Source organism: Centrocercus urophasianus, unplaced genomic scaffold (assembly GCF_019232065.1).
Source record: "Centrocercus urophasianus isolate 14NV4802_14NV808 unplaced genomic scaffold, USGS_Curo_1.0 seq_16, whole genome shotgun sequence".
Taxonomy (NCBI): domain Eukaryota; kingdom Metazoa; phylum Chordata; class Aves; order Galliformes; family Phasianidae; genus Centrocercus; species Centrocercus urophasianus.
The window spans coordinates 32,056,272-32,079,147 of NW_024884711.1; the positions used below are offsets into that span (position 1 = coordinate 32,056,272).

Sequence of the window (22,876 nt, forward strand, 5' to 3'; positions counted from 1 at the left end):
GGGACGGCATGGCCTTGCGCTTGTGGTGGCGGTGCGGCGCTTCCTGCTGCCGGGCACCGCCGCTCGACCCCGCGCCGCCTCTCCTCCCGCCGGGTCCCGGCCCGCGCGGACCGCCGCCCGCCCTGCGCGCCGCGGTGAGTGCGGCGGGCGCCTGGAGGTCACCGGCGATGAATGGGGCGGCGGGGCCCAGGAAGCGGCGCCGAGCCGGGCGTGGCGGCAGGGCGGCTCCGCGTGCTCCGGGCGGTGTGACGGGTGTGGGGCCCGGGGGTCCGAGCCTGCTGAAGGGTCTCTGAGGACGTTGTCGGCTTTGGGGTTACGTTCTTGGCGTCCGCAGGGTGTAGGTGTAAATCACAGCCGAATTAAAACGGCTTCAGGGGAAAACAGAGCGTACGTTCTTCAGTTAGTGCGGCGTTTTACAGAAAGCTCCTGTCCCTTTCTGCGCGAGCGGTGCGGTCTGGATTTATCTGTAACACGGGGAACGTTTGAAAACTGCACTTCCGTGAGTGCAAGAGCAAGCACTGCTCGCTGGAAGTGCGCTGATCGCTTTGCTGGCTGCTCCTGCAAGGGGAGAAAGTTCACTGCGCCTGAGCAGAAGTCTGTAAGTCGGCATCTCATGGACGCAGGGGCAGCGGCGCTTCACGTGATTCAGAGGGGGATTAAGAGGCTGCCTTTGCTGCTGAGCTGTTCAGAAAAGAAATGGGGAGGTGCTGAACGCTTGCTTTTGTAATCAGATGTTTTCCATCCGTTTTAAATTCTGTTTTTGAAATTAACCTTGGTTTTTCTTTGCACAGATGTGTCACTTTCCCCAAAGAAGCCCAGTATGGTCATTTCCAAAACTGTGTAGTATATCTTGGCGGTAAGTTGGAGGCCCTTGTTCCTTGATGGGAAAAGACGTAGTTACTGGCTGACCTGTGCAGTCACCGTGAGCCATAAGCATAGACTGAAAGTAAGGTTATTTGCTACAGAACATTGGATAATTCCACGTAGACCACCGTTGTGGTGTTGGGTTAGAGTCTGAATCTTCCATTCAGGAGGGCAGTGGGCAAAGCTCATTTCAAATCATGAAATTCATTTTGAAAAATGAGGCACACTAAGAACCATAGCCTTCAGCTCCAGGGAATATAAAGAAATAATGAGACCCAGGTATAATGCACCTTGATGTATGCAGGTAGAACTTTGACCCTTATCGATGCATGGGATCATGATACTAACTGGAAGTACTGATTTAATGTATAACTTAGGTTAGGCCATCTCATGTAGTTGGGTGTGTAAAGGGAAACTTTCAAATCCAAGCCAGGAACATTTGTCTAGGAGTGGGAAGAAATTGGCAGAACAATTGTGTTGCTAGAAGATGAAGGCTTCATCTACAATTGTGCACTACAGTACCATACAGTGTGTTCCAAAGGAATAAGCTGAGAGCAGTGTAGTTTGGTACTCAGGAGACTTGTGTAATCTGTTAAGTGCATGAGTGCTTGGGGAATATGGTGATTATTGGTTTCCAAATGCTGCACTTTGCTAGCTCCTAGAAGTCTACAATCATCAACAAGCAGCTTTGCTGTCCTTATTCCTCAGTAGTTAGTTAAAATGAGTATTTTGATGCCTTGTGTTTATCTTTTAGCTATTTCACTATTTTTTTTTGGGGGGGGGGAAGGGGGGGAGAGGGGAGAGAGGAAAAGGAAGGAGGAAGGTGGAAGGTGTGCTTTGAACGGCTTCTATTTGTAGAACCAAGGGAAGTTGGCTTTTAACAATATTTATCTTTTGAAAAACCCTGTCACCAGGTTTTATCATACAAGTACAGCCCACATGTGCAGCTGCAGTAAGACAGTTAGTGATGAAAAATACCAAGACCCTTTTCAACTTGGCAGAAAAGACTTGAAGAATCTCTATGAGGATATTAAAAAGGTAAGGAGTTTTGGTGACTGTTCTGGGATATCGTAACGATTCTGACTTTAATTGCAACTGTTGTTGTGGAGGGTAGTTACTTAGGGACTGTTCTTCATGTTTATGAAAAGCTGTTTGTAAACTTATCTGGAAGTAAAGAGAGCATTTTGACATACTGTATAGAACTAGAATGCAATTTTTGTTTTATCCTGACATACAGTGCTTGAATCATCAATTATATTTCAGATTACAATGAAAAGTAAAAATGACGTCAGCTTACATTGGGTGGAATGAAAAGGGCAATAACCTTTTATGTGCATACTACTTGAACTGTAAGATTGGCTTTGTGACTTTAATGCTGGTGTCATCTTTTCTGTAGGAGTTACTTGTATCTACTGCTGAACTTAAGGAAATGTGTGAATATTACTTTGATGGGAAAGGAAAGGCCTTTCGACCAATGATCGTGGTGCTAATGGCAAGGGCTTGCAACATTCACCATAGCAATTCCAGGTGAGTCAGTTGCTCTTGAGTATATGGACTTACATCATACTTGAAATGCATCGTTCCTGCATTTCCCCAAAAATATGTCAAGTAACTTTATAGAAATAAAATCACAGAATCACAAGGTTGGAAATGACCTGCAAGATCATCTAGTCCAACCACCCTCCCATTCGTATCAGTGCCACAAGCTACTAAACCATCTCTCGTAGCTCCTCATCCAGGCGCCTCTTGAACACTGCCAGGGACGGCGACTCCACCACCTCCCTGGGCAGCCATTCCAGTGCCTGACCACCCTCTGAGAGAAAAAGTTCTTCCTTATATCCAACCTAAACCTCTTCTGGTATAACTTCTTGCCATTTCCTTGGGTCCTACTATTTGCCTGGGAGAAGAGGCCAGACCCTTTCACACCACAACCTCCCTTCAGGAGTTGTAGATTGCAATAAGGTCTCCCCTGAGCCTCCTCTTCTCCAGACTGAACAATCCCAGCTCCCTCAGCCGCTCCTCATAAGGTTTGTGCTCCAGACCCCTCACCAGTTTTGTTGCCCTTCTCTGGACACATTCCAGGGCCTCAATGTCTTTCTTGTAGTGAGGGGCCCCAAACTGAATACAGTACTCGAGGTGTGGCCTCACCAGTGCTGAGTAGAGGGGGATGATCACCTCCCTGCTCCTGCTGGCCACGCTATTTCCTCAAAAAAAAAAATGTACCTTAATAAAGCCTGAGTTTAAATTCCATTTTGAAGATGTATTTTTGAATTTAGCAGTGCAAAGTGGACTACTGGTTTTATTATATGCTTCAAGATGAGAAATTGTGGGGTGTACCTCAGTTGTAACTGGTGATGGAAAACAATGTGGTCAAATTCTGGTGAGGCTTTTAAGCAAATTGTAGCTTCTTTCATAAATGATTTGTTAGAATCTGTAACACTCATGGAAACTGTTAACTGTTTTTCAGTTGTAACCATTTTTGTAGCTGTTAAACTCTTGAACAGATGAGAACTTTGTTGTAAGAAGGGACTTTCATAATGTGTGTTTGTTATTACACAGAAAAGCCATCAAGCAGGTGGCATAATTGTATTTGATGCTGTGAGACATTGGGACAGTCAGAGGTGCTACAGCTCTGGAAGCAGATTTGTATGCTTTAATGTCAGGTTCTTTATTCAAAGATTCTGCTGTTATCCTCATGATTTTCAATTTGAGAGTTTTGACAGAGTAGAACATCACTCCTTGCTCTGCCTGACAGCAGATACTTATTTCCACATATTCCTGTCAGTTTTTTTTGTGTTTTGTGGTAAAAATGTTGGCTGAAGTGCTCTCTGCATTCCAGTTATGTTTCCAGTCTGCCCTCATAGAATTTCAAGTATGACATTTTTGGTCCCTAGCCAGAAGTGTCTTGACTAATTTATTGATCTCAAGGGATTTCCCAGCTGCTGCACCATCATCTCCTTAGTGATAACTTAGTGCCTTGTTGAATTATTTGATTTTTATACCTTCGAGCACAGCATATATTTTGTGGCTTGATATGGCACCTTTCCCTGTATAACAGTGAAATTTTCTCCCTTCCTATGTGAACATAATTTCTAAGGGGAAAGAAAAACCTAATAGGCAATATCCTGTCCTGCGTGTGGCAGTTTGTCTTGGACCAATGAACCTCACTTCAGCTTAATTCAGTTTTCTGTACAGTACCACTCTGAGACAGTGATAAAGACATAAAAAGAAGAAATAATATTACTGAAAGTCCTCAGAGACATCCTTTCCCACAGCACTGATTTGCTTAATATTTTTACAAGTGCTCTTGCCATGAGTGTGGCAATGGCACTTTCTGATGACAGTCATTCTTGATGACTTGCCATCTGTGGTGGAATGAAAGGTAGAACAATGAAACAAAAATTTCTGTTTGAGCTTGAAGGCTCACAAGTGTCCCATTATGGAGTAACCTCAGTGAGATTTGCAGACACCTCTGTGAAAAACCTTGAAGTGATCCTCGTGTGCATCGATCACAAAATAGCCAGCTCAGCTAAGGAAGAGCGATATAACTGTACAGTGCTTTGTGAAATCATCAGTTTCCTGTGTTTAAAGAAAGAGGGATGGACTGGAAGGAGAATCAGGGTGAGTGAAGGACTTGCTGTCTGCAGGAAGAAAGCTGTTTAAAACAATGTACAGTATTGATAAGAGTAAATGTGTTCAGGATGGAAATTTAGGAGAGTTTTAACAATTGGAACAGTGAGTTTTTGGAACAGCCATCTGGTCAGAATAATAGAAAAGATAGTTCTATCTCATTCTAATGTGTTGTATGAGAAGCTTATCAATAAAATTATGTAGTGTACAGGCAATACCAAGAAGTCCAGACTTGATGTAAGGAAGCATATAATGGTATTTGCTGCCTTTTAACATGTATGTGCTCATGCATATACATTTGTCCATGCGTTATGCTGTCTTTAAACAGTCAGGACCACTTTGACATCTGCCCTGTGCCGGTGAGAAAGTGTGATCTCAGACTCTGAATGCTACATATTACTAAGTCCAGTAGCCAACCCTCAGCACTGACACTGCTTTGTAGATACCTGTGTCATTTGACAGCTTTTGTACAGCTCTCAGTTTTTGTCAGCACCTCCAAACTATGCTTGATGATTAAAAGTCTCATTAATTTAAGTGTACCTTTTATGAGAAGAGGCCGAGTCACCATCTCTGTCATGTCTGTCATGTTTAGTTTTTTCTTTATTCTTGTTTTTTTGTTTTTTTTTGGTTTTGTTTTTTTTTTTTTAGAATGAAAATCTGAGTAGGGAGAGCAGAAAGGTTTCAATAAAAGAAGAGAATGAAATCCCAGAGTATTTATCTTTCTCTTTGCTTCATGACGCTTTTCTTAAAGACTGTAATTGTAACTGAAATTCATATATGTTTCTGCAAGCCTTTTGGCTGCTGCATGATGTCCACCATCTTTTGAGGGTTGGGTAGGCCATGTGAAAGAATACACTCTCATATTTTGCATACCTACTTGGTATGTGGGTTAATGAATTTTCATATGCATTTTCTTCTCTTTGCTTTTAAGTTTCTTGAGGCAGGCTGTGTGTTAACACCTGTTTCATCTATATGTGTACTTCCAGCTCACACTGACAGTAATTTCATTATTGTTGCTTCTTACAGAATTACTGCTTCCGGTTGACAAATTGTTCTTCCATCTTTTTACTGTTCATGAGGGAAAATGTATGCGTAGAGAAACAAACTGCATTTTTGCTACTCTGCTACTCTGTTGTAGATCTGAGATGGGGAAAAACAGCTCTTGCTTTCCATTCTGCCTCTCTTGTTGCTTGTTTTTGGGTTGGTGGTTTTTTGTTCGGTTGTTTCTTTTTGTTTTGGTTTTTTTTTGTTCTTTTGAGATGTTTCTCCTCTTTCAACTTGTCATTTCTCTGGAAGCATTTTATCATGCTTTTTGCTCAGTTAGTATTGATTCTTTTCCCAGACTTGTTTTACTTTGGTTCCCACACATGTAATCAGATACTGGACAGAGCATCGATAGACTTGTGGGGTGAGCCCATTTCCTATCTTTTATGTTTAAGTTTATATATATATAAAATTCCGCCTCAGAGGCTTGTATGACTGCTGTTGAATTTGTTTTGTCTTAGAATCATAGAATATGCTGAGTTGGAAAGGACTCATAAGGGCCTATCAAGTCCTGGCTCCACACAGCGCCACAAAAAATCAGACCACATTTCTTGAGAGCTTTGTCCAGATGCTTCTTGAATTACAGCAGCTTGGTGCCATGCCCACAGCCCTGTGCAGCCTGTTCCAAGCCTGAACACCCTCTGGTGCAGAACCATTCCCTGAGCCCAGCTGCCCTCCCCTCACACAGCTCCATGCCGTTCCCTCAGCCCTGTCGCTGTCACACAGAGCAGAGCTCAGCGCTGCCCTCCGCTCCCTGTGAGGAGCTGCAGCCGCCATCAGGCCTCCCCTCAGCTCCTCTGCTCTGGGCTGAGCACAGCCAGGCACCTCAGCTGCTCCTCACACATCCTGTCCTCCAGACCTTTCACCATCTTTGTAGCTCTTCTTTGGACACACTGATAGTTTTATGTCCTTTTCATACTGTGCTGCCCAAAGCTGTATGTTGCTCAAGCTGAGGCCACACCAGTGCATTGCAGAGCAGTTCAGTCTCTTCCCTCGCCCAGTGGCCATGCTGCGCTTGATACACCACCTGGTGCATCAGGCCTGGCCTTTCTGGCTGACTGGGCACACTGTTGGCTCGTGTTCAACTTGCTGTCAACCAAGACCCCCCAGGTCTCCTTCAGTGACACTGCTCTCCAGTGCCACATCCCTCAATCTGTATGTAATAGCCAGAGTTGCCCCTTTTCAGGTGCAGAATCCAACACTTGCTCTTGTTAAACTTGGTGTCGCTGGTGATTGCCCAGCTCTCTCATTTGCCTAGAGGCCTGCAAGGCATTTTCACCCTCAGTGAAGTCAACAGCTCCTCCCAGTTTAGTATCATCAGCAAACTTACTCAAAACACCCTCTAATTCTACATCCAAATTAAAGAGACATAAAAGAGAACTGACCCTAAAATGGAGCCCTGCTAGTGACTGGATGCCAGTCTGAGGTAGCACCGTTTTCTACAACCCAGACCATGCTGCCCTTCTCAGCTGTCCTACAGTTTTCTGGATCCACCATGCTTTTGCTGGTTCTTCAGTTGTTTTTTGTTGCTTTTCTAGGTTGTTTTTGCTTTGTTTTCCTTTCCTATGGTACTACTTGAAAAGGTACTACTCTTCCCTGCTTGGTTATTAAAATAACAGGACACAAGTTCATAAGGAAATGAGTCCTGATCTTTTGAAGCAGTTCACAGTGATGTCTCTGTCTTCACAGAGCTCCATGAGAATGGATGAAATTTCTTAGGGAATGGAGACAGATACCCAGATAGCTCTGCTTACTGATTAAGTGATATGATCTTTTGAGTTTAGATTTGAGAAGGTTAGCTATATAGAATGCCCCTAGCAGGTTAGCTGGCATTCTACATAGGGTTGCTTTGTTTTAGTCATTGTAAAGAGAATGACTGTTGTACAAGGCCATAACGATCCAAAATGTTGTCAAAAAATAGCCATCCAAAGCATTCAGGCTGTTTTGTGCTAGTATGGTTTATTTTTCTCTTCCCCTTGAATATTCAATTGTCAAAAGTCCAGCTCTGAGTCTTCATTTTTTGGGTGGTTTTTTGTTTGTTTGTTTAGTGACAGCAACTTATCTTTGTGTGAGAATGAAAATTAGTGTAAAGAGTTGAAATTGAAGTCATGCAAACCCTCAGTTTCACACATCCCCTGATGTTTCTTCACATGACACCTGTGTGCAGAATTTCACAGAATTATCACTTAACCTGATGGGTCCTTGGTTTCTATGTAAGATATATTCTCCAAGGGTGTTTGTATATAGGAATTTTTGTCTATTTCTGCAACTGAAATGAGAGACAAACAGAAAGAAGGCCAAAGAAGTACAGAGGCATCTTGACGGAGAAAATAGTGAGCACAAAAATGTTTAGGGAGGAAAAAAAGGGAAATAAATATATCAAAATGGTAGAGAAATACTTACATATAATGTCATAGCCAAACTGGACTGAATATTTCCTATCATATGGGGATCTGCCAGCAACCCTAGCCCTCTTTGCTTTCCTTCTTCATTGTCAGATGCCTCTACTGTTTGCTGTTTCTCAGTAGTTCTGTAGTTTGTTCCTAATTAACACATCCCTTCTCTATGCTTCCATTAGTTTGTAGTGTCCTTGTGTGTCATAGGCTGTGTTTCTGAAGCATTACTTTCTTTTAGCCACATGAACTTAACAGCAGAAATGTACTTTGAGGAGTGTGATTGTTCAGCAGAAATTTTGCAAGTTCTGTTGCAAGTTTCTGGCCTTTTAACTGGCAGTATTTACCTACTGGCATACACATAGCAAAGCACCTTGTTGCAGCTGTTAATGTTGTGTTGGTTTGGAGGCAGAAGTTTTGCTCACCTGTAAGTTCAACCTTGGTCTTCTTCAGTGCGTTTGAAACAAGTTCTGGTTCCCTGTGGTACTGTGTGCCTATAAATGATTGCTGCAGAATCAAGCAGGAGATCCTGTTGAAAAGTAGAATGTGATCAAGGACTCACATGTGCATTATATTCATTTCTAAAAGATGAAGTTCTAGTTGCACAGAATATACTTGTAATGTACACCTTGGGGTGCCTTTATTCTGAGAATGACCTAAAAATGGCATCACTGCACTCAGTGGACTCGTGGTGATCCAGTTACCTGCTGACCTGAGTTACTACCGGCACTTTTTGCTTTTGTTTTGCAGGCGGAGTTGAATGAAAAATGACAGGGAAAAAGGAAGATCCCATTTCTTTTGTGTTTTCCCTAAAGTAGGCATGCTCTGATTCCAATTTTTTTCTTACAAGTGTTTGTAGGGAGCTACTGCAAAATTTCTGGCCACAGGTGGGAAGAACCTTGCTGGAGAACTTCCGGAAATAGCAGCTTTATAAAAAGCCTCCAGGTTGATTTATAACATGTGATATAACTTATATGAAGCCAGACACTTTAACCCTGCCATTTTTGGTCATTGTCAGAAATGAGCTGCACTGTAAAACAGAATTTTCAAAACCTGTTTTTGAAATGTCTGTGCTTGTGCTGCATTCATACTACTGAAAATATTGGCGTGTCTGTGAGTGTTGCCCTTTACTGCTACTTCCCAGCAGGAAGTCCAGTCTGCTGTCATATTAATGAAAAAGGGAGTCCCCAAAAGGAGACCTGTGCATGAAAGAGGCTGGAGACCTTTACAGTTGTTTGAAGGTAAGTTCTCCTACTTAGTAACAACGTATTTTCTTGAAAACTGCTTAGACTGAACTAGCACTTGGCTAAATTACTAGTCCACAGTGAAACTTACCATCAAACAGCTATGAAGGTTTCCAGCTCTTATTTTTGTGTTATTCAAAAGCTACATTTTCACAGCCTGTGAGCCACACATCCTGCTATTGTTCAGGATGTAGAACTCCCACTGACAGCAATGCATAGCTCTGCATAGAGGTAGGTGTCAGAACACTGTGTTATGTCAGCAGACTGCAATATGTTCTTTCATTTTGTGATTAATCACTAGATTTTAATAGACTAGGCAGTGCAAAATTTTAGATTTCATTCAATTGAGCTGAAATGGTTAACTTCTGCTTTATCTCAGTTCTTTTTTCTCACTGCTTATTCTGTTCTGCTTGAAAATAGTGTTATTTGCTCTGCTAATTATATACTAGAAGTAAGGTGTTTATATATCAGAAGTAATGTTACCTGTTCTATTCTTTTCTCATCCATGTGGGATTGTTAGGGCTATAGGGCAAGGCTGATAGGGGTAGCATTTCTGAGATCCTGCATGCAGCTTTTTATGAGATCACAGATGATGTAGATAATAAAACAAGGCAGGAGCAGTTCGGCAGTAGGGTTGATGGTGCTTTTTTCTGAGGTAGGACAGGTCTTTCGTGTTCGTTGTGCCAGTGTGGTCCCTAGGTAGTTGCTGTTATGTTCTTCCATGTCTTTTTCACCTAGTTTGAAAAATAAAGTAAATGTGAACTACTGAGAGTTGAATCATCAGTATTAGGTCTTCCCAAAGGCTGAATTTCCTTAGAAGTTAGTAGTTTGTGTTTACAGCCCTACAGTGATTGCAGTATAATTCCGGTTAATTCTTCAGGCTTTTGAAGAACCTCTGAAGTCTTAGAATAATCGGATAAGATAAAAGGATAAGATCAGCAAATTATGTATTCAGATGTAGAATAAAGGTTTTCTTTGTCTGCTGCTCTCTCCAGCGTGCTGGTTTGTAGAGTTTGGGAGAGTTTGTGGTGTTGCAGCAGAGCAATAGGGAGATGAGGAAAACTTTAAACACTGCTACAAAGCTACTTGGCATCTTTTTCTCTGCCCTTTTCCTGATTTCTGTCTTCTTGGAATGAAGCATCCTTAATGCTGTGCTATTTATTGCAGTCTGGATTTAGCAGGATTACAGTCAGTAACTTAGGAGTTTCGCAATGCTGTTAATGCAGCAAGACAGAAAAGGGCCTAACGAGGATGGAAACGTTGTGCTGTGCTTCTTGTACTAACATAATCTTACTTTCTCTTGTCTTCCTAATTTCAGGTTTGAAAGATGGGGTTCAGACCATGGAAAAGCTGCAACAGCTGTTTTCAGCAAAATATATTTTTGCGTGGTTTTAGTAGAGATTTCTTGTAGTCGCACTGCAGCACACAAAATGTGTTTAATTAAATGTCAAATCTTGTTTTTCATTTTAGGGAGGTGCAAGCAAGCCAGCGCTCCGTGGCCATAATTGCAGAGATGATCCACACAGCTAGCCTCGTTCATGATGATGTCATTGATGATGCAAATTCTCGCAGAGGAAAAATGACAGTCAACCAGATCTGGGGAGAGAGGAAGGTGAGGATAGAAGGATTGCATTTTAGTTGTGGCAGAGCAGAAACATCCAGGCTCTTTGCTGTGTTTCTGTCTCTGGGCACAGTCTTGCGATATTCCAGAAAAAGTGTGAAGCCTTGTGTCCAGATTGTAGGTAAGACAAATGGGTGTTCTGTTACTGAACTTTTGGAAGCATTAGAGAAGCTGTGATTCTGGAGTAACTGTTAATGCTTTCAACTTCCCCGTGTCTTTTGCTTTTGAAGTTGTACCTCATTCGAAACACAGTAGGTTAGACTGTGTCAGTGATGAATGCAAAACATTTTCTGGTCAGCATGAGGATATTTTGAGTGCTGCTTCTTCACGGAGTGAAGGAAGGCCTTAATCAAAACGTGTAAGGAAAAAAGATAATTACTGGTACATCAGAACTGATCGAGGCAGTTCAGAGCTGACATGGTGTAACAGTCACAGCAGAACAGTCAGATAGAAAGGAAATGCTTCAAACCTACCATGAAAACACAGGCAGATGTTGCACAGAGAGAGAGCACTACTTATGCAGAAAAATTTAACCAGCAGTATAAGATAGGAACTGAGAGATGGTTCCAAGTGGAACGTTTGGCTGTCTTCTGCTTTCTCTCTGTTACAATGAGAAATGTATGCTTTATGTAGGAAAATGATGTGATGTGAGAAGGTGTGCCAAAGATAACAAAGTTGTATCATCTGTACTAATGCTTGCAGGAAAACAAAAGATTTTTCTTTTTCCTTTTTTTTTTTTTTCTTTTTAACTCTTAGGCAGTTCTAGCTGGTGATTTCATCCTATCAGCTGCTTCCTTAGCTTTAGCACGAATTGGAAACACTACTATCGTCTCTGTTCTAACTCAGGTGATTGAAGATCTGGTGCGTGGTAAGGTCTTTTTCTGTTTTTATCTTCAGACTTGTTTGCTTCAGCAGTAAGCCCACAAATAAAAACTTGAATCTGTGCGAAATTTCAGGTGAATTCCTCCAGTTGGGTTCCAAGGAAAATGAGAATGAGAGATTTGCTCACTACCTCGAGAAGACTTTTAAGAAGACGGCGAGTCTGATAGCAAACAGTTGTAAAGCAGTATGTACGTCTGTCTCTTCTAACGTTAACATACCGTACTGTAAGCTTCACAGCTCAACTCCTGATTATTTTTGCTTTCTCTGGAGACCCTCCAAAGTAAAGCCTTTAGATGATGTTCTGCCAGAATGAGTCTGATATTGTGCGCTTTATCCCAGTTCAGCTGGGTAGCCTCCAATATTGGTTTTCATTTCTTCCTGTTTTATATTCATGCACAGATGTATTGATATTCAGAACAGGGTTCACAGTGGCAGCCACAAATTTATGAAATTCTGCGAGTTTCAGGCAATGTTTCTTAATGTCAGTTGAGAATTCCTGATCCTGTAATTCGATTTTAAGTCTTCTCTGACATCTGGTCCCACCTGTCAATGCAAACTGGGACCTTAAATTACAGCAGTGGGAGAAAACAAGCACTTGCATATACTCCACATTATATTCTCAAAAAACACAAGCACGTACGTGTTGGTTTGTCTGGAACCCTGCTATATCTAACTTTACCCGTTGGCCAGTTCTGATAATTCACTACAGAAGGATCTGATTCAAAATGATGTCCTTATTCAAAAAACTTGTTTAGTCGTAGTGCAGAAAATGGAGAAGCTGAGCACTAGTCTTATCCCCATGGAGTTATATATAATATTGAAATTCTTTTCTTTCTTTCTTTCTTTCTTTCTTTTTTTTTTTATGGAAGCAATTATAGCTGGTGTGTGGCATAGCAAGAGAGTTCTGGGGGTATTAGATTATAAACCTGTGTCAATCTTCCTGTGTTCTCAGAGCGCTTGTGTATTTGTGCCACAGACAGCAGCTGAAAATTGCTTCTATCCAGAAAATCGTGTAGAATGAGAGACACGCATTGTGTGGGGAGGAAAATTGTCTTTCATTATACAGTTTCTTCTGGTCAGAGGAGAGAACTGAAATTTTCTGGATTGCTTGTATTGATGACAGAATGACCCAGGCAAGAATTTCCCTTTGCAATTCCCTTATGTTAGTGGGAGTTGGAGTAGTGAGGAGCATCATTATTTATTTTCTGCTACCCCCAAAAAACCCCCACAAAGATTTTACATGAACTTTGACAGTCATCCTAATAGAACCTTCGTGGAGAGAAGGATCACTGTCCCACTGAGGGGGGTCTCCTCACAAATCTATTATTTGGAATGTTTTCCTTTTCATAACTCACAGAAGAATTAAGGATTTGAGCATTTACTTCCATACTGTTGCTGTGATGCAGGTGAATGGGAAGGACGTGTTTGAGTGCTGTTCTTCAAGTAACTCTTCTGAGTTGTTCCAGTGCTGAATTTCTGCATGTTTATATGTAGTAGAATTTATGTTATAAATTAAAACAAAGGAGGCTTTTCTCCTTAAGGTGAGATCACACTTGCAGGACACAGTATGCATGATCTGTATATGCATGCCTACCTCTGTTTCATGGATTAGGAGAGCTCTGCTGTTTTTTTAGCAGTGAAAAGTTTGGGTTTGTTTTGGTTTGGTTTGGTTTGGTTTTTGTTTTTTTTTTCTTCTCCATTCATATGATTTTGACCATAAATCAGAAGGGAGTTCTGTCAGTGAAGATGATCACCGGGATCATCATTGTAGCTTGAAAGGAAATTCATCTGGGGAATGAAGAGTATTCACATCCTATTTTCTGGGACAAAACCAAGGAGGGAGATTATGGATTTACAGGACATCAGCTGTAACTGGGTGAGTCACCAGATGCAGTTCAAATCCTTTTAATGATAGGAAAAGACACTGGTTAGTTTTGGTGCATAACTGAGCACAAATATTAACTGGAACGTCAAACTGGTTCAGGAGGCATCTTAGAATTGTACACTGGGTAGGAGGAATGCAGAGTATTCCTGGTAAGATGTCTGAGCAGGGTGTTCACTAGTCTGTCAGCACTCGTCTGTTCAACGCTTCAGACATCTTCTGCATCTCCAAGGCATCGCAGCACTCGAATCAAACGTCCTTTACTATAGCAATTACTGTTGTTTTTAATTGACAGAGCAGTATGCTCAAAATATTAGAGCCATCCCAGTCCTCGGTTTCTTTCTACCATAGTTTTACATGGGGGAATGTAACCAAAGTTGCAGCCAAAGTAATACGTTGCAAAAGAAAATGATGGCAGATGGCCCAGAGGGTCACTGAAGGCTTAGTTACTGAAAGGCATTTTTCAGAGAATCACAGCAGGTGACTGGTTCAAAATTTAATAATGAATCTGCAGTGGAATTTCTGTCTGTCATCAGTCACCTGGAGAAGGCAAAATAAATTCAGCAGGTTCTCTTTTTTTTTTTTTTTTTTTTTAATCATGCTTTAATATGAATTCCTAACCCTTGTAAAGCTATTTGTATTTTGCATAACACACTTTCAAAACAGGGATTTAAACATGCTTGTTGCAAGATCAGTGTGAAGTTGCACAAGAGATGGATTTGTTTGATAGGGGAGAGCATGCAGCCTCGGGGAATGAGACATGATTGTGTGTGGGAGGTCTGGCTGAGGGACTGAAGGAAGGAACAGCATCATCTCTGCATCTACTTCAACTAGTTCATGGTTTCATGTATGCACCGGGCTCCTGCTGAAAAAAACATCTGCCAGGGTATGGAAGTGGTGCTGAAGAAAATAATACCTCTGAAATACTAGAAGCTGAAACACCACCAGCAAAATGGATCTCTGCCCCATCCTCAAACTAAGCACGCTGACTACAGTAACGTAGCATCATAGCATCAGTGGCATCAGATGGTCAGCTAATAAATTTCCTTGCAGTAGTTCCTGTGGGATTTTCTTCTTCATAATCTGTTTACTGTGAGAAAGATTATCATAAATACACTGCAGATACTGAGACAGATAACTTTTACTTGAGGACATATTAAATGTATGAAAATGCAAACTGTGGTCAAAAGTTGTCTGCTGCATGCAGAGCTGCTGGGTAGATGTCTTCCTCTAGTAGGCAGACCTTCCTAACCTCCTTCCCAAGAGTTATCAATGGGGATTTGAGGAGGCTGGAGGAGAGTGGGCCCTGTGGCAGTGAAGGCTAAAAGCATAAGGGGCTGCATCGCCAGCACATCAAGGCAATGTGGCTGGTTTCCTTTGCTCTGCACATGTCAGACCTCACTGGCAGTAGTGTACTCAAGCTGAGCTCACTCATACAAGACCAAGGTTCTCATTGCTGGGTGAGTTCAGTGATGGCTGAGGGCTGAAGCACGTAGTGCAACAAGAGTTGGCTTCAGCTTGGAGTAGAGAAAGCTGAGGGGGAATCCTCATGTTGTCTCCAGCTGTGTCAGAGTGTAGGAGAAGATGGAGATGCAGGGTGAAAGGAAGAGCTTTTCCATGAAAATTTTCAATTAGGTGTTGAGAAAAAATTCTTAGTGAGTTTGGTCAAATGCTGGAACACATTGCCCATACAGGGCATGGGATTTCCTTCCTTGGAGATGGTCAGAACTCAGCTGGACACAGCCCTGAGCAACCTGTTCTGACTGTAGTAAGCCCTGGTTTGAGCAAATGAATGGACCAAATTATCTTAAGAGGTCTCTTTCAACCCAAACTATTCTGGAATTCCCCTGGAAGAGTGGTGCTATCACCTCGAAACTGAGCCAGGTGAGCTGCAACCAAGAAGGTCCTGACTGCTTCAGATGGGGTGTGGAGGAAGGCTGGAGAGCAGCTGAAGGGGAAGATTTCAGAGCTTTTTCCTTTCCAAGATGGCCCCCAGCCTAGGAGAAGGAGAACAAACATCTCATGTGCCATTTAGACAAGCGTGTTTCTTCCCAGCAGCAGGTGCTTCTGTTTGGGGTACAAGTTACCAGTGCAGACGTGCAAGTGTTCGAAACCCCAGCTGCTCTATTTTCACGTGGCAGGTAGAAGAGCATGATGTATCCAGAGGTGATGGCAGAATACTTTATGGATGTGAAAAGTCAGCAGGGAGGCAAGATTGGTTTACAGGCTGTCATGTAACACAAAAGATTGGAAACAATTTTCTATCTTAAAAAGTGTGTTTGAAATAATACCAAGCAGATTGACCTGGTTGAATGAATTCAAAGAACCTTTCTGAAGAATTTATTCCACTTGATATAAGGAAGGATTTTTTAAAATCAGAATTTACTAGAGGACAAGTCTGAATTCTTGCAAGATTAAATTTTTAATCAACAAACCCCCACATAGGGGAGCTATAGGATGACCTGCAAGGCATCAGCTTTATCACTTAAGCATACATAATTATATTTATGTTGTTATATTGATTTTTATTTGTAAATGTCTTCTATTATCCCAGTACGGCCTCAGGCTGACTCCCATTGCTTGCAGAGCAGCAGGCTGACTGGGACAAGCCTGCCTGCATCCCAGTGAGTGTCCATTTGGGGGCAATAATCCACAAGAACAGTTTTAGAAATTGGATCCTGGAGGAGCCCTGCTGGGAGGACCCAGTCGTGTTTGCAGGTTTATGGTGTGGTCATGGTAAGAGAGTAGCGATAGGTCTGTTAAATCTGATGGATTTATTTTTTTGGTCCTCTGAGTTGTTTGTAACGTAAATAGGGCATACAAAAAAGGTCTTCTCTTGCAAAGATGCAGGAATTCATTTTTGCAGTGGTGAATTTTCTCATGTAAAGAACTCGTGCTTTTGTTTTTGAAACGCACATGCAGTGCCGTAATTCCCTGTGTGGGTGATGTCAGTGTTCTCAGAGAACTGCCCACCTGCAGTGACAGCTCTGCTCTGACCTCCCAGCTTGAAGAGGAAGCTCTTCTCTAGCTGTAGCCCTTCCTCCCTCCACCTACCAGTTTGTCCCCACTCTCACTCTTTGCCATCAACCAGGATTTTGCCAATTGAATATCCTTCTGCTGAATTATTTTAATTCTTTACATTAAATTTGGTAATATGCAAAGATTTCATTGGCACGGGGTAAATGCAGTCCCTCTGCCTTGCTGATCTTTGTATTACAGAAGCACCAAGTTTTCTAGGCACTGCAGAGCAGCAGATGATGTTAGCTTTGAGGGGCAAATACTGCTAGTTAAGAGAAAAGCTTCAGAAGGAGGGTACAAGGGCAAGATGTCCTCCCTGGACAGTCTCTAGCAAGTCCCGCTTGAGTGCCCCATATTTGCAGCTCACTGTTTTAATGGCCTATGTCATATGAATAGACATAGGTAGTGTCATTTCCCTGCTATGCTGTCCTCTTAAATAAAACTGGGAAGAGCGAGATGTTAATGGCTGAGACCCCTGGGGGTCTGCTGTTACCCATCCATGAAGGCTATGACTGGGAATTTTCTGGTGCTTAGTTACAAAATGCACTGAAGCGTGAAATAGTTTCCAACTTTGTATACACTGCATCATACTCATTAGGGTATATGTAATACATTGATCCTTCAGCATCTAACATTGTTTCACGTCCATCTTCATGATCACCCTCAAAGCTATTCCTCGACCTGCTTTTTGCTGGGGATTCTTTTTTTTTCCCGTTTGTTTTTAATGATCCTACCTTTTGTGTTCCTTACAGAGATGGTCTTTGTAATTTACTGACTCATTTTTATGTCACCTGGTTTTCCTAGCATATTCTTAGTCTCACAGTAAATGAAATGCATCTTCGCCCCTTCCATCAGCCACAGCAGACTTGGATGGGTTTTGTCCCCTATTTCTGATAGCTTCATTGAGGACAGGAATAAGGCAATTTAAACATAGCCAACCTCATTCTGCAGTCAACAGATAAGTGCAGAAGCATAAGTGCCCTTCCTTGGAGGCAATAGAGTTCCCAGATTGTTCCTCAGTCCTATATTTCAGTTTTGTGGAATTTATTTAGTGAAAGCTCTCTCTCAAGTAGTCAGTTCCTCTGTCTCTGCTCAGTTAAAGTATTTGTCTCAGTTTTGTGATCCCGTTGTCTACCTCGGTGAGCTTTCTTCATTCTCTACCTTATTTCTCTTTGCCATTTATCGCTTGATACCTTTGTCTGCAAGCTTATCAGCTGTCTTCTGAGCAATTCTGCTTCAGGCAGATAACATCACCCTTAAAAATAACCTTATCTCAACTGACCCTCCTCTGTGGGTGCAACTCCTCCAATTTTGTGGATCTTTTATGAGGCATGCAATGTGCAATTATCTATTGTCTGACTTACAATTATTCCCTGGCTGATTTATAAATGTAATAAATTTAATTCATCTGTCTCTGGACTGGGATATGACTATTAGCCTGCATGTGCAATGCATCTTTATTTCTTCTCTCTTCATCCGTGCATTATAATTTCTAACTGATGAATATTTAATAAACCTAATCTCCTATCAGACTTGAATATATTCTTAATGGTGCACTGCCCCTCAGCTTTGTTTCCTAATAAGCTTGGCTGTCGTGTGTATCCAAGAGATAAGCAAGAATGTGCTGCTGAGTCAGCACTTAATCCTTCCCGGATTCTCGCTGTTGGTGCTTGCTGTGTCACCTTCTGGTCACAGGCCAGAAGCGGCTCCTGGCTGAATCTTTCTATTCACTTGTTTTGTTTTTCTTTTCAGGTTTCAATTCTAGGCTGCCCCGATCCCAAAGTTCACGAGATCGCATACCAGTATGGAAAAAACGTTGGCATTGCTTTTCAGGTAGTGCTTTTGTTGAAATAAGGGGAATCTTAACTTTTCCCAACTGCCTTAGAAACTGACGTGGGCTGTCTTAATGCTATAAATGTAATTTTAACAAGAATTAAAAAAATGCCCTAAGCTAATCGTCGTTATCTCCTTGCAGCTAATAGATGATGTGCTGGATTTTACATCATGTGCTGACCATCTTGGGAAACCAGCAGCAGCAGATCTCAAGCTTGGGTTAGCCACAGGCCCTGTCTTGTTTGCTTGTCGACAGGTAAGTTAAAAGAAACACATTTACCCCAAACCAAATGTGTACGTGGCTCTTCACAGCCACACAGAGATCCAGCTCACATGCATCACTTCTTCAGTGTAAGTGATGAACACAGCCTGGGCACATGTGAACAATCAGTGCATTCAGTATCAGCTGGAATTTGAGTGCATGTGCATGTGTTGTGAGATTGACACCTTCCTCCTCAGTTACTCTTGCCGTTAGGCCCCTTGCATCAAGAGAAGCATTAGTCTTTTGCTGCCCTCAATGCCCAGACTTTGCAAAGGTGCAGGTATTCCGGGAGATTTTCTGCACACTGGCTGCTTGCCTTATGTTCTTTCCTCAGACACCATGTTCTCCCCAGGCTGCCTACGTAACCTTTTTGCCAAGTTCTAGGCTTTGTATCTAATCTGGAGCACAGTTGAAAACATGGGAAGCTTTCCCTTCTTTACAGTTGTGCTGCTGGAGGTAAATGTAAAAGTAGTTTGGATAAGTGAAAGGAGTACAACAATAAGTTTAAAATTGGTCAGGATTTTTAGTGGCATGAGAATGATTTAGAGGAGTAAAAAGGAAGCAGAAATACTAGCAGCATCAAAATTGGTAGTAATCCATAGAAGGGAGAAAGCCTGGTGTAATGCACCTTGCTCAGGTTTCTGCTTTGCCTGAGGAAAGATTTGGGACTTAGAAAGCAGTCCTTCCTTCCAAGCTTCATGATATGCTAGGTGGCACAACTAGTTCCAGACAGAGCTCTGGGCTGTGTTCTTTCTCTCAGTGGAACTGCTCAGAGCTTGAGATGGGAAAAATTTTAAATAATTTATTTTAAAAATACAGCTTTCTAACATTTACTGTCCCCTCTTTCTTAACAAAAGAGTCCAGGAGGAGGCTGGAATGTATGCATGTGTTTGCTTCTTCATCCTTTGGGCATTTACAAGGACATGCATCTCAGAATAGACAGGAAAGGGAGGAGTATCAACCACTTGGGAGTGCAGACTGATGCACGCTGAGAACAACCTCCTCCATGTGTTCAGTTCTTCCCCATAGGTGTGTCTGGGGGGCATGCAGACTTGTTCTTGAATTTTATTGCAGAATTTGTTGGTGAGCAGCAGGATCTTGTTAGCAGCAAGTTGTCTAAATGGACAGTGAGAGACAGGTACAGAAAGAGGGTGCAGTTGTGTGATGGGGTTTTTTATCTACTTGTATGGAGAAGCAAGGATGTAATACAAAGACACTGATGAGGACTTGGCAGAGAAAGGGTGACTGACCATCTTTTGGGTGTTGACTATCACAATGTTTAAGTTAAAATTATTATTTTATGAATTTGCTTGGATTTGCTGTTTGTCTTTTTCAGGCTCACTTATCATTTGATTTCTTGTGTTTTATAAAAAATATGGAAATACAAAAAAACCTATCTGCTTCATTTTGAAGTCTGACTCGATCGTCATAGGTCACTTGTAAACACTTCTCATTGTATCTGGTAGATGACAAGTGTAAGTCCTTGCATTGAAAGGTAACTTGATCGTCTTGCAAAGATTTCCTCACTAAGCGGGAGGCCTTGCTGAACTTTTCCTGCTGTTTTCAAGAAACTGAAAGAACAGCACTACAGACTTAAGTGATATATAAACAAAGTATAAGTGCTAAAAAGAAATCTGGAGCTAAATGCTTATCTGTGCCACTAGTGAAAGCAGTTTCATCTCTTTTTATCTGAAAATGAAAAGTCGTGAGCGAGGACTTGAAGACAGTCCAAAATGCAATTGTTACTTATAGGCTGTCTCCTCTTGGAATGAATGTTACTGCTGTCCTGCACACCCTTTAATTTATCTGGCAGTCCTCACATTGTCTTGCCAACAACCACACTTCTGTGAATGTTGTCCAGCTCTCAACTGACGGCCTTTTCTTCTTGTCCTCTATCCTCTGCTGAGATGCAGTTTTTTGCACTGCAGTACTGAGTGACCTTAATACAAACACGTTCAAGCTCAACATAAGACCTGTTCACACCATGAAAAGTTATTTATTTCTTTCTTTTTTTAAGAAATGCACTGCTGTACATTACTTCTCGAGTTACTCTTTAAGTGGTACAGCTGAAGAAGGAGGGTTTATTTTTATTACAGCCAGTCTTGTCAGATGCTCATAAACTACTCTTTACATCTATGTAACTGCTAAAAATAGCTTTTCATTTCAGGTGGGAATTTTTATATTCTTTGAAGCTTAGGTATAAAAAATGAATGCGTGTGAATCCTATATCATTGTAAATATGAATAATGTGAACATTGCAATTAACTTGTCATTACGTGGAAAGAAAGCTGGAATCTAGAGAAAGTCGGCTGTGAGTCACCAATGAACTTTTAAATGTATCTTCCACAATGAGTGCCTCTGAGTAACAGAGAAGTGTCACAACAGTGAGGGATATCACGCTTGTTCCCTAACAAGGAGTGCATAGATCTGTGGTTTCATAACCACGGGTGTGCAAGGAAAGCAGGTAACTGTGTGAGTGAGTGTGCTGCAGTAAATCTGTAGGGACTGCAACAGTAGGGAATGGCAGCTGTACTTCATTTCTTTTCCACCTTAGCACAGCCAGCTGCTGCGTGGAGAACTACTCACAAGCAGTACAAAACTTCTTGCTTTGTGCTTAGTTTCCAGAAATGAATGCCATGATAATGAGACGATTCAGTAAGCCAGGAGATGTCGAACGTGCTCGGAAGTACGTGTTGCAGGTAGGAACGGTGTCAGACATTTCCTCCCTGAAGTCAGTCTGAATTTCATTTTGTCTAAAGCAGAACAGCAGAGTTGCATTATTTGAATGGATGTTGAGAAGCATGTGAGGTGTGTGTTGGTACCATGCTGGTACTCCGAGCTGCTGTACTGGCACAGTGTTTTAACAGAAATGTGAATTACTGGGTTGAATAGATTGTTGGCTTTTATTTAATCCTCAAAAAGCATCAAATCTCTCTAATAAAAATGAAAAGCTCGTGCATTAACTCAGTTCCTTCAGCTGAAGAGTTGCTGTGTCCAATGACTGATGTAAGCAGCAACTAATGATTGCAACTGAAGTGCTCGCTCCCGTTTTAGCTGACTGATGTGAAAAGAGTAAATAATTGTGCAGAATTAATACATAGCTAGTCAGCACAGCATGGGGCTTTTTTATGCTTCTATTTTGGGCAGGAGAGGAGTTAAGCAATTAGTTTCTAGTCCTACTGAATAATATGTTACCGATACAAGTGTTGTTTTATGAGCACAATTAAGTTTAGTGCTGATAAGTTTTGGTGTTTTAAAGCTTTGGGGAAGATTCAGTGGATCCTCACTCCTTCAACATATAACTTAGCGTTCAGGAGACTTAAAACCTTTAAAACTGCCACTGTAACAATAAGGGGCAAAAGACAGGAAGGGGCTGCTCGGTTATCCACTGTGTTCCATTTTTATCCTACACAAGAGTGACGGTGTGCAGCAAACAACCTACCTCGCCCAGCGCTACTGCCACGAAGCTACGAGAGAGATCAGCAAACTGCGCCCATCCCCTGAAAGAGAAGCCCTCATTCAACTGACAGAAATGGTACTCATGCGAGACAAGTGAGAGAACTCCTTCCACTCGTTCTGGCAGCTACTTACCAGACTGTGCCTACATTTCCTTCAAGTTATTTGCTTCCAACACAGGCTACCAAAAATTATTTTTTTAAGAAACTTCTGTTTTTTGTTTTTTTTTTCTGGGGGGGTGGGGGAGCTCTACTTTTTTTTTCCATAAAAATAAAAATGGAAGTGTTTTATTGTAGGAAGCCATACGGTTCAGAGCAAATCAGATCGTGCTGTACAATTGTTTTAGTGGGGGCTATTAATTGTGGGGCAGGGGAAGATGTTTACATGTTGATGCACAAAGGCCACAATGAAAATAAATATAAATCAGTGTATGAAAATTGAAGTTGCTCAAATTTCATTTGTTCACAACAATAAACACAGCATACATGTTGCTATCTGTTGAACACCTGTGGAAACACAGGTGGTTTGAATGCTTTCCTGGCTGTTAAATTACAGAAGTATCTGGAATTGTATAAAGGGGAAGAGATGATAATAACAGATTGTATGTAGACTTGAATAGGTTGTATATGTAACTAGTTTCCAATTCATAATGAAATACAGGTATGTTATTGGTTGTTACTTGCTAGCAGTTGGGAAAGTAGAAGGTTTGGTATTTCAAACCCACGGTACAATGAATGATTCAACAGC

At 41.7% G+C, this 22,876-nt stretch overlaps 1 protein-coding gene across 3 annotated transcripts; it reads left to right on the forward strand.

Moving 5' to 3' along the window:
* Nucleotides 1-8: 8 nt before the first annotated feature.
* Nucleotides 9-22,566, forward strand: PDSS1 (decaprenyl diphosphate synthase subunit 1). 3 transcript variants are annotated; one of them, XM_042816646.1, is made up of 11 exons: nt 9-134; nt 792-856; nt 1,779-1,902; nt 2,261-2,391; nt 10,646-10,787; nt 11,553-11,664; nt 11,753-11,862; nt 18,331-18,411; nt 18,554-18,667; nt 21,292-21,372; nt 22,089-22,566. In XM_042816646.1, the coding sequence occupies exons 1-11, from the start codon at nt 9-11 to the stop codon at nt 22,227-22,229; spliced, it is 1,227 nt and encodes a 408-aa protein (XP_042672580.1). In that variant the 3' UTR covers nt 22,230-22,566. The 3 variants fall into 3 exon arrangements, with proteins under 3 accessions (XP_042672580.1, XP_042672581.1, XP_042672582.1); XM_042816647.1 differs by lacking the exons at nt 9-134; nt 792-856; nt 1,779-1,902 and adding an exon at nt 9,076-9,172 and having other exon boundaries at nt 2,304-2,391; XM_042816648.1 differs by lacking the exons at nt 9-134; nt 792-856; nt 1,779-1,902 and adding an exon at nt 9,079-9,172 and having other exon boundaries at nt 2,304-2,391.
* The last annotated feature ends 310 nt before the right edge of the window (nt 22,567-22,876 follow it).

Bases quoted from the DNA above. Each gene is read 5' to 3' on its own strand.
- PDSS1 (XM_042816646.1), top strand. From the start codon at position 9: ATGGCCTTGCGCTTGTGGTGGCGGTGCGGCGCTTCCTGCTGCCGGGCA. The intron at 10,788-11,552 runs GTGAGGATAGAA...TTTAACTCTTAG, and splicing joins AGATCTGGGGAGAGAGGAAG to GCAGTTCTAGCTGGTGATTT. The intron at 18,668-21,291 runs GTAAGTTAAAAG...CTTTGTGCTTAG, and splicing joins TCTTGTTTGCTTGTCGACAG to TTTCCAGAAATGAATGCCAT.